We start from the raw sequence: 11,209 nt of genomic DNA on the forward strand, positions 1-11,209 counted from the left end.
CTCCCTGAACTCTAATTGAACCTAGCCAAGTGATACCAAACAATGGACATCTGGTGAATATCTATTTTGGTGAAGGGGAATTTGAGAAATTTGGGGAAAATACAGAAGATGTGAGTGGAAATGTACTGCCCTACTTTATCCAGGCAGTATCTTTCAATGTGGAAAACATCAGGCCAACAGACCGCAAAAGCATCCCTAACATTTGCACTTCATAGATCATGTTACCTTTATATGTGATTGACGGGTTTAGCAGACAGTTTAGCAGCTGTAAGACCAGAGAGATTAAAGATAAAACTAACAGATTTCTTTCCTTTAAGTTTGAGAGAGAGAGAAGGGAGAAAGAGAGACAAGGTTTGGTTCTTTGTTTCAAAACAATGAGCAAAAACGATTGAATTATAACTCTTACTTACTTGTCAAGAACAAAATACAAGTCGAAGGCGCCCTGACATGATCTCTCCTCCTCCACATCTTCTTCAGCTCCCGCAGATGGAAGCGTGAACAACAAAAGTCCAAAGAAAAGTACGCAGAAACACATTTTTACGACTGAACGTGCCATCGTTTCTTAATGCAAAAACATCAATCCGCAGTAAAGCAAATGGCCATTCACATTATCTCTAATATCGAGCCTGAAAAAGAGCCTCTGCTGAGATCCTGAGGGAAGGATGCACACAAAGAAGAGGAGTTTTAGCGGATGTTGACGCAGTCCTTACTCACATCAGTCTGCAAACTCTCAAAACTGGAGATAAGATGATGAAAACACGCTATTCCCCAATGTGAACTGCACAGGAAGACGATGTCCAGGAAAACACCACACAAAAAAAATCCAAATGTGTGTTTAGTGTTCTTTATATAAAAGTCGGGGTGGTTTGTTGTTTTGGGGGAATTTTGAAGAACTTTTGAAATCCACTTGTAAAAAGGCCAGATGTATTTTCCCCGATTTCCCCCCAAGCGCTTGATTTGGCTATTTAATGTAAATGTGCAAAGCAAAGACGGAGTCGTTTGAGAAAAGAGTACAGTCTCGGAGTTGGAAGAAGAGGTGCTGGTGTCAAATTTCTTGTAGAAAAAAAAAAAAAAAAGTGGGTCATTTTCTTCTCCTGCTCCTTGAAGGTTTCCTCCCTTCCTTTGGATATGCAAAATATGTGTTTTTGCGCTGTTATTGCTTTATGTTTTTGCTACTTTTAAAACTAGAATAGAATATTTCTACAGAATGTTTACCAGTACACTTTATTTTTTTAACAAATCCTCCCTCGAAATCGGGTCTCCCCAAACTCAGTTAATGATTATCCTAAGTATATACGAACGATATTAATTTAAAATACGCATAGCTTACTATATAAACACATTATCGCATAATAAAACGTAATTTCTTACACTTGTTTGTAATTCAACATCATTCGTTTTATTTATAACATAATATATAATATAACATAATATAACACTTAATTTAACACAAAATTGCATGTTGATTGAGAATATACAGTTGCAAGAAAAAGTGTGTGAACAACTTGCAGAATCTGTGAAAATGTTAATTTTAACAAAATAAGTGAGATCATACAAAATGCATATTATTTTTTATTTAGTACTGTCCTGAGTAAGATATTTTACATAAAAGATGTTTACATATAATCCATAAGACAAAATAAAAATAAAAATAAAAGCTGGATTTATTCAAATAACCCCATTCATAAGTATGTGAACCATTGATTCTTAATACTGTACCTGGATGATCCATGACTGTTTTTATGTTTTGTGATGGTTGTTCATGAGTCTCTTGTTTGTCCTGAGCAGTTAAACTGAGCTCTGTTCTTCAGAAAAATCCTCCAGCTTCTGCAGATTCTTCAGTTTTTCAGCATCTTCTGCATATTCGAACCCTTTCCAGCAGTGACTGAATGATTTTGAGATCCATCTTTTCACACTGAGGACAACTGAGGGACTCAAACACAACTATTAAAAAAGTTTCAAACATTCACTGATGCTCCAGAAAAAAAAACATTATGCATTAATAGATGGGGGGTGAAAACGTTTGGAATTTGAAGATCAAGGTAAATTGCATTTAATTTGACTTCCGGGAAACATGCAAGTATCTTCTGTTGCTTCTGAAGGGCAGTACTAAATGAAAAACAATGATATTTAGATATAATAAGAAAAATTGTGACATCTTCATCCTGTGCAAAAGTTTTCACCCCTTGGCTCTTAATGCATCGTGTTTCCTTCTGGAGCATCAGTGAATGTTTGAACCTTTTTTAATAGTTGTGTTTGAGTCCCTCAGTTGTCCTCAGTGTGAAAAGATGAATCTCAAAATCATTCGGTCACTGCTGGAAAGGGTTCAAATATGCAAAAATGCTGGAAAACTGAAGAATCTGCAGGATTTTTCTGAAGAACAGAGCTCAGTTTAACTGCTCAGAACAAACAAGAGACTCATGAACAACCATCACAAAACATAAAATTGGTTCACAAACTTTTGAACTGGGTAATTTTAATAAAATCAGCAATTTTTTTTGTCTTATGGATTATATGTAAACATCTTTTATGTAAAATATCTTACTCAGGACAGTACTAAATAAAAAATAACATGCATTTTGTATGATCTCTCTTATTTTGTTAAAATTTTGCACATTCGCTTCCAATTATTTTTAGCTGTACAAAGCAGCTACTTGATATTGTAAATTGGTATTTCTTACCATATTATTTTAATGTAGCCTACTGTCTTATTTATAAACATCTTGGTTTGTAGTGCAAACAGTTTTACAGGTAACAGCACTTATTTGATATTCTTCTTGTTATTTAATAGCTAATAAATCGGAAATCTCACACATTTGCAGAAAACGCCTTACTTCCGTGTTGAAAAATAAGCTGGGTATACCGTAATGATCTAGCAAGGCACTATTTCCAGGTGTTGGGTCAAAATTAATGAATTAACATTAATTCTATTTGATTTATTTTCCCCTTTCCTTATGTTTACAATTTCAGTGAGGCCCTTTCAGCAGTTTACATCGTTACACCAGTAGGTGGCGTTAAGTGTGAGTGCCATTTTGTGCGAAATGGTGCTTACTGCAGAGCCAATGGGTGGAGCTAGACCCATTGGGTCCACATTGAGCACCACATGGAGCCAAATGACGCCCAGCTCCTCCTCTCTGGATGTAATCTACCTCTGTAGATCCAATATAGGTGGAGCTTAACCTAATAAGGTTTAGGGATAGGTAAGGTTAGAGTGTGTCTGGACCTCCAAGCTCCACCCGTTACGTTCAAAGAGGGGGAACTGGATGTCAAGCTCCACCCATTGGCTCTGCAGTGAGCAGCTTCTTGAGCAGTGTTTCCTGCAGAATTGGACTTCTTTTAAATTGTTGCTGCGGGTTAAAGTTGATTTCCACCCACGTACGTATGATTTTGGTTCACCAACACCCCCAAACCACCCCCCAGACATGTATTCAGTGGAGAATTCAGCCTCCCAACGGAGAAAATCGCATTAGGCTATTTGTGGGCTACTTTTGACTGGCCAGACCTGGCAAGTGAGTCATTGAATCAACCGATTTTTTCAAAATGCTCATGACTTTAAAAAAGCTTTTGGTAAATTCAAAATCCCCAAATCCACTTTTGTCAATTTAGAAAAACAACAGTAACAAATTAAGAGTTTTAACAACTTCTTATTGTGGTGCATTATAGAATCGATTTTCTATAGTGCAGTTTTCAGGCACCATTACAAAATGTCTGACACCCGAAATACAGCAGTAAATAAGAGGACAGAGCAATTTCGGTGTACTGAGTCTTTAGTTGTGTTCGACCTATTGGTGAATGACATCAAAGTACCGGAAGCATATGGAGCCAAATCACTCTTGTGGTATTTTCATGTCGTACACCGATCAGTCTGCTTCATGTCAAACACACCTCAGTGAAAGGGGCATATTTCCTCATAAAATCAATCAATGAAAGCCCATTCTCAAATGCCATTTGCTTGTGCTGCAGTCAGCCTAAAACCAGCCAAAACCAGCATGACTGTTGCCAAAACATACCTGATAATAAGCAATACGTTAACAAGACTTTATACAGCAATCAATTTTTATTGTTGGGCCATTAGACCTCTAACTTTAACACGTGTCCTTACACTTTAGTGTATTGAAGGTGATTTATTCCTGTTGAAGTCCTGTTAAACAATTGTAATTTTAGTATGGCTGTGGATGCATTTGACAGCATGCTTTGGTACACTGCTGGATGAAGAAGATATGCTGCCATCTTCTGGTTCTTGTTGCTAATTTCTAAAAAAAAAAGGCACAGTAAATGCATGTATGTATATCATCATATAGTTTTGTAATGACAGTCAATACTGCAAAAAGTGTATTATGGTGGACTTACCAAAAATGAACGTTTCTGCTTATATTCTGTGTGGTTAAGTGGTTTGTGTTATATCTGTGATTTTAAAAATTACACTCAACCCTAGTTGGGTTGAAAATGGACAAACCCAGCGGTTGGGTTAAATTTTTGCTCAACCTGCTGGGTAGTTTTATTTAACTTAAATATTGTTTAAAAATGACTATACGGCTTGCATAAAATGATTTTAAACAATAGTTGGGTTAAGTAAAACTGCCCAGCAATTTGGGCAAACATGTAACCCAACTTCTGGGTCAAAACAACCCAATCGCTGGGTTTGTCCATTTTTAATCCAGCATTTTTTTAGAATGTAGTTGAGATTGCATGTAGTTATTTTAAGTATAGGTAAATAATCTTTAATTTTAGCTCAGGAATTTTCTATTTAAAACACATTACAATTATAACAGTTTCCATGTGGTATTTATTAAGTGTTATCATTTAGTTTCAATCGTGATTTTCCCCAAATATATAGTAAGAGATTTAAGTTGCATTTGAAACAAGCCAAATTTCAGTTTAATATGCACGAGTAGCTGTTTACAATACAAGCATATACAAGCTTAAACACATTTTAAATAATGTGTACAAAGTAAACTAGTCCACAAAGTACCATTCAAGTTCAGAACAGGCCTAATCTGAATATCACTTTGAGAATATTGAGAACATTCTCCTCCAACAAGTTTGCGTTAGAGATTGCAAGCTTCAGATTGGATGTGTTAGAAATAATACAGAGAAAAAGAAAAAGAATAGAAAAAGATCTGAACTAGCAACAGAAGTCTTAACTGTGTACTTTCTAAACATTAATGATTTATACAGATCTACAAAGAAATATGCCATCCTTCTAAATAACTGATTTGCTATATCATTTGGCTTCCATACCAGGCCCAGATGAACAACTTATTTTTGGCCGGAAAAATGCTTATTGAGGATGCCCTTTGCCGTGTCGAGGGCGGCATCAGCGGGCACTGGAATGTGCGGGGCAATCCCAGCACCCTCCCAGGAAGGACCCTGAGCATCGTCTGAATGGCTGATTGGAATAGACAGGAAGACATTGCTTTCGCCCACACGGAAGGTCTCTGGAGGGTGACAACCTCCACGGGTCGCCTCACCGATAATCATTGCACGTCCCAGCCTTTTCATGATAAAAACAAACTCCTCAGCAGCACCAGCCGTCACACCACTTGTGAGGATTATCAAACTCTTCTTGCTGCCGTATCTCTTGCCTAGATAGAGTAGAATTGCACACTTAATTATATACAACAAATTATCTAAACAAATTCAGGACACTGCATTTTTTTTAATGTTAAGATCAATACTTATACTTTAGTACCTGAAAGTTGCGTAAGGGTCAGAAGATCTCTTGTGGTATTGGATGGTCTGTCATAAATGTGGTCCAGCGCAAACTGCTTGTCACCATCAAAGAAGTATGAGCAGAAGCCAGCGATAGAAGAGGTAGGCCCACCAACATTGTTCCTTGAAAGAATCGTAATATTCAAAATATAGTTAATTGTGGATTAAAAATGTTGGAATTTATACATTATTGAATTTCAATTCTCAGAAACTGGCTTAATATTTAGCTGGATTTACAGAGCCAGATTTACTGCGCGCAACCCTCTTGTGGCGTTAAAAGCTACTGTCAGGATTTACTAAAGATATGCAGTGAAACATTAGCGCTGAAAAGGCATGGACAGGGTTATTTTTGCGTCTGGCCTTATTGGATATGCATTTGTAGGATTTTCCTTTTCAGATGCAAAATAAATGGGAGGAGAGTATTAAAATGAATCATGCAAGGTTATTTACTAAGGTTTGTGCTAGTCAATTTACTGGTATTTGTGGCATAATTTACTGCCCAAAAAGGCATGTCTTAAATCAGATGCTACACTCTAAAAATGCTGGGTTAAAAACAACCCAAGTTGGGTTAAAAATGGACAGTTGTTGGGTTAAATGTTTGCCCAACTCAACTATTGTTTAAAAATTACTGTATTCTTGCTTAAAATTAACTGAAAGTATGTTGGAAATTAAGATTTATTAATATGTTTAATGAATAATAATTAAACAATAAGCATTTATTAAATTGCTGATTAATAAATGTTCACCTTTATTATTGTTGCCTCTAGTAGTTATGTGTCTGATTTTTAATTTCCAACCTATTGTTTGTTTATTTTAAGCAGTATTTTTTAAACAGTTGGTGAGTTAAATAAAACTACCCAGCATCTTGGATAAACATTTAACCCAACTGCCGGGTTAAAACAACCCAATCGCTGAGTTTGTCCATTTTCAACCCAATTTGGGTTGTTTTTAACCCAACATTATTAAAGGGGCTCTATGTAAGATTTTTACTTTAATATAGCATAAAAATACCCCAATATGTTTGCAGATATTTAGGAAACATGCTAAGTTCACCCACTTGTTCTTCAGAAAAACACTGCTACAGCCAGATATTCTACTTTGAAATGTGTGTTCCGTGTCGGAATGTCTGTCTTTGTTTTGGTCCGTGTGAAACCGTGTGCTGCCAGTTTATCCAATAGTATGTCGACATCACAGGTTGCCAGTTGGCGGAAAACACCGCATACCATTGCAACCATGGAAACCAACAAACAACCTGGGTCAGAGAACTGCAGATTCTACTTGACCTAAAAAGCCTCTGAATCCATCAACCCGCGTCTTTGAATGAGGGGGCGGGCCAAACAATATTTTGAATTTGGAATGCAGTACCTATTTTGAACACTGGGTGTCATTCCTACATAGAGCCCCTTTAAAGTGTAATTTGCGCTGTGCATGGTAGATTGCGTTGGTCATTATGGAAATGATCCAGCTGTGTCCGTGTTCTTTAATTTGCGTGCCGTCAGTAAAATCGCCACTTTTTTGGAATTGCGCTTTCACGCTAATTTGCCCTGTTTAGTAAATCTGGCCGTTAAGAGTGAGAAACAAATATACAATACAATAATCACCTCAGATCAATGATCAGCGCGTCAGTGTCAACCACTTTGTTCCAGACATGCTCCACAATGATCTGAGCAATGGCAGCAACATGTTCAAAATCCCCAAACATGTCGAAGCGAAGGTAACCAATGTTGTTTTCAAATACGTCAGTGTGGAATGAAACCTTGATGAGCTCAATGAACATCTCGGGTGTGGGATTCTGGAAATTAAAGGAAAATTGTCATTCATAATCTCAGAATTGTTATGTCTAAAAATGCAAAAAGTAGTGCATATATACAAAGACTCACCATTGGAGGAAGTGCTGGAATATTGCTGGTGGTCTTCAAGCATTTGTCCCCTGACAGTTTTAGGAGGTCAGCAGAGAGCTTTACTTCCAGTTCTTCTTTTGTGGAGATCATGCTGTATTCCCCACTAGATGCAAGCTTCTCAGCGACAGCCTCCCCAAGACTTGGAAATGCATAGTTGTCTGCAACCAGCGTGGCTGCCGCCTGAACCAACCCTGGGATTTCAACACGAAGTTTAATGATTGCAATCGCAGCTTCAAGGGCATCTTCCGCAGCAACTTCGACATCTGGTGCCACTCCGTTGATTTCCCAGCTCTTGCCAGTGATGGGGTTAATAGACTTGGCAACAGGTACAGACACATAGAAGTCGGTGTCACCCACCTTGATTTTGTTAATTTTTACAGTTCCCCCAGCTGTGTTTTCCCCAACAATGGTGGCCCTTTTAAGGTGTTTAAGGCAATAAGCAACATCTTCTGCAACCCCAAGAGTATCCTTGCTTGTCAGAATGATCAAGGGTTTGGAGGTTCCGTATCTCTCTCCCAACAGGGTCGGCATGGACCACAGCTCTATGGTGAGGTCGGAGGTGCGATCGTACACCGAATCAATGTGGATTAATGGCTCGGGATTGGTGTAATAGGACACAATATATGGAATTCCGGATAGCTCACCACTGATAGCATTGCGGAAGTCAAGAATCATGGCGGATGTTGGGAGGATTTTGTCCCAGACGTGTGCCAGCAAAAGAGGCCCAACTTTCTGAGCTATCTCCTCACCAATGATGTGCTGAATCTTCAGGTAGCCAATGTTGCCATCCAGGATCTCAACTTTGACGGTGGATTTGATCATTGCGGCCAGCTGCTCCAGAGGCATGTCAGGCATGGCCGGCGGCACTGCAGGAACGAAACCTGGCTCGTATGTGACTTTCAATCTGGAATCACTAACTGTTTTTTTAACCCCATCAGTCAGGACACTGGCAAGGATGGCAGGATCTGAAATGCCGAGGATCTCCGTGTTACTACTCGCCGCATCAATTGCCTCTTCCATGCCGGCGAGCTTTTCTGGTGAGCAGTAGTTGTCCATGAGTATTTTTGCCATATCCACAATAAGTGTGGGAGAGAAAGCACAGTGAGCCACATTACTGAAAATCAGCGCTAGTAGAACTACAGCTTGAGCCATTTTGGCCAGTTTCGGATTCCTGCTAATACGGCGCAACTGAACTCTCCTTCTGCAGAGAGGTTTGTCAACTGAGTCTGCTTTGGGCATCAGGTTTCTGGTAACACATGCATAAGAAGCTTTTCTTCACAATAAAACCTTAATCTCATTAGCCAAAGTTCTTCAGTTAGAAAATAACAAGCTAAAATGTACATACACTCTTAAGGGTTAGGGTTAGTTCTAAAATGGTTCTACACAGTACCAAATTAGGGTTCTTCAGCTCCTTTAAAATACATTTATATGTAGCAAAATATAATTAAAACCTTTTGGATTCAATAAAAGAGATCTAGTATGTACTACCTTAGATACTTTGTATGTCATATCTATGCGCCAAAAAAACTAAATTTGACTTATAGTGATGGCTGATTTCAAAACACTGCTTCATGAAGCTTCGGAGCATTATGAATCTTTTGTGTTGAATCAGCGTTTTGGAGCGCCAAAGTCACGTGATTTCAGCAGTTTGGCAAACGATCCGAATCATGATTCAATACGCTGATTCATTTTGCTCCGAAGCTTCCTGAAGCACTGAAGCAAAAATCGGGTGTAAAACGGCACGAGGGTGAGTAATAAATGGCAGAATTTTCATTTTTTAGTGAACTAAACCTTTAAGCTAAAAAGAGAAAAAGACATGACTGGTAGGAAATCAGTAACAATTTTTAAATGTAAAATTTATATACATTTTAAAAAAAGAAATCATTTATCTGTGTTGACAGTCTGTGCAATAGAGAATACCTATCTGACGTCATGCCGCATTGAGTTCTGGGTAACTTCTTTGTTTATTCGTGATTGTGAAAAATGTCACCATTGTATGTCATTAATTCTGCATCGATAATTGTGATAGTAACTCAGATCATGGTTCTGAGAGAAAACAAGACAGTGAAAAACGTTTTTTCGCCTTTTCTACGTGTAAAAACCCCAAGGGTAGCAGGAGATGACAAGAAGACGTGGGATGGCAAATCTATTATTAATTGCACTGATTAAACCCACTGCTTATCACTCAATAAAAGAATGACATTTCAAGTGTTTTTGAATGTTTTGATTTCATTTGGTTTAATAATTAACATTACCTTTGCAAGTCTGACTCTCACTGCGCTCGTGAATTAGCAGAACCTGACGGGGACATTCAAATGCTTAACAAGAAAAACGCTTCATGTGACAAACAATTCTGTATATTTAATAGGCGAATCTTAACATAACACCGACTGTTACGTAACAGTCGGGATCATTAATACGTACGCCCCCAATATTTGCATATGCCAGCCCATGTTCCCAACATTATGAAAGGCATTAGACAAGGGCAGAACGTCTGGATCTGTGCACAGCTGGATCATCAGACTAGGTAAGCAAGCAAGAACAATAGCAAAAAATGGCAGATGGAGCAATAATAACTGACATGATCCATGATAACATATTTTTAGTGATATTTGTAAATTGTTTTTCTAAATGTTTCGTTAGCATGTTGCTAATGTACTGTTAAATGTGGTTAAAGTTACCATCATTTCTTACTGTATTCACGGAGACGAGAGCCTCATTTTTAAACACTTGCAGTCTGTATAATTCATAAACACAACTTCATTCTTTATAAATCTCTCCAACAGTGTGTAATGTTAGCTTTAGCCACAGAGCACTATCAAACTCATTCAGAATCAAATGTAAACATCCAAATAAACACTGTACTTACATAATCGGGGATGCTGCATGACGAACACTTTGTAAAGATCCATTTTGAGGGTTATATTAGCTGTGTGAACTTTTTTTATGTTGTTTAAGGCAAGCGCGAGCTCTTGGGACGTGGAGCACCAGATTTAAAGGGCCACACACCCTGAATCGACTCATTTCTAATTATGCCCCAAAATAGGCAGTTAAAAAAATGAATTAAAAAAAAATCTATGGGGTATTTTGAGCTGAAACTTCACAGACACATTCAGGGGACACCTTAGACTTATATTACATCTTTTTAAAAAAAGTAAAAAAATTGAAAATTAAATTTACCTCGGCATAGTTAAATAATTAGAGTTCTGTACATGGAAATGATAGTGAGTCTCAAACTCCATTGTTTCCTCCTTCTTATGTAAATTTGATTTGTGCAAAAGACCTCCGAAGAACAGGCGAATCTCAACATAACACCGACAAGTCGGGATCATTAATATGTATGCCCCCAACTTTTGTATATGCCAGCCCATGTTCAAGGCATTAGACAAGCGGTATTAACGTCTGGAGCAGCACAGCCGAATCAACAGACTTTATGCAGGTACGCAAGCAAGGACAATAGCGATTAATTGCAGATGGGGCAATAATAACTGACATGGTATCATGTTTTTTTAGTGATATTTGTAAATTGTCTTTCTTAATGTTTCGTTAGCATGTTGCTAATGTACTGTACTGTCGTTATTTCATTTTTTCATTCA

The 11,209-nt window shown here is 37.9% G+C and overlaps 2 protein-coding genes across 3 annotated transcripts in view; both read right to left on the minus strand.

Annotated features, from left to right (window-relative positions):
• The window catches only part of antxr1c (ANTXR cell adhesion molecule 1c), a 42,804-nt gene extending 42,044 nt beyond the window's left edge, over positions 1-760 (minus strand). The window contains exons 1-2 of one of the 2 annotated variants that reach the window (XM_067369202.1): positions 715-760; positions 411-468 (exon numbers count right to left, since the gene is read on the minus strand). Coding sequence is in view for 1 of the 2 variants with exons in the window: in XM_067369201.1 (XP_067225302.1) it covers positions 411-556 (146 nt within the window). In the remaining variant the exon portion in view is untranslated. The other variant, XM_067369201.1, reaches the window with a different exon arrangement.
• Positions 761-5,259: 4,499 nt separating this feature from the next.
• Positions 5,260-8,804, minus strand: rbp3 (retinol binding protein 3). Its single transcript, XM_067369203.1, has 4 exons — positions 7,593-8,804; positions 7,314-7,504; positions 5,693-5,835; positions 5,260-5,585 (listed from the first exon to the last, which is right to left on the minus strand). Exons 1-4 carry the CDS (start codon positions 8,763-8,765, stop codon positions 5,260-5,262), a joined length of 1,833 nt encoding a protein of 610 aa, XP_067225304.1. The 5' UTR covers positions 8,766-8,804.
• Positions 8,805-11,209: the final 2,405 nt, after the last annotated feature.

The sequence above is a fragment of the Chanodichthys erythropterus genome, chromosome 19, assembly GCF_024489055.1.
Source record: "Chanodichthys erythropterus isolate Z2021 chromosome 19, ASM2448905v1, whole genome shotgun sequence".
NCBI classification, from domain to species: Eukaryota; Metazoa; Chordata; class Actinopteri; order Cypriniformes; family Xenocyprididae; genus Chanodichthys; species Chanodichthys erythropterus.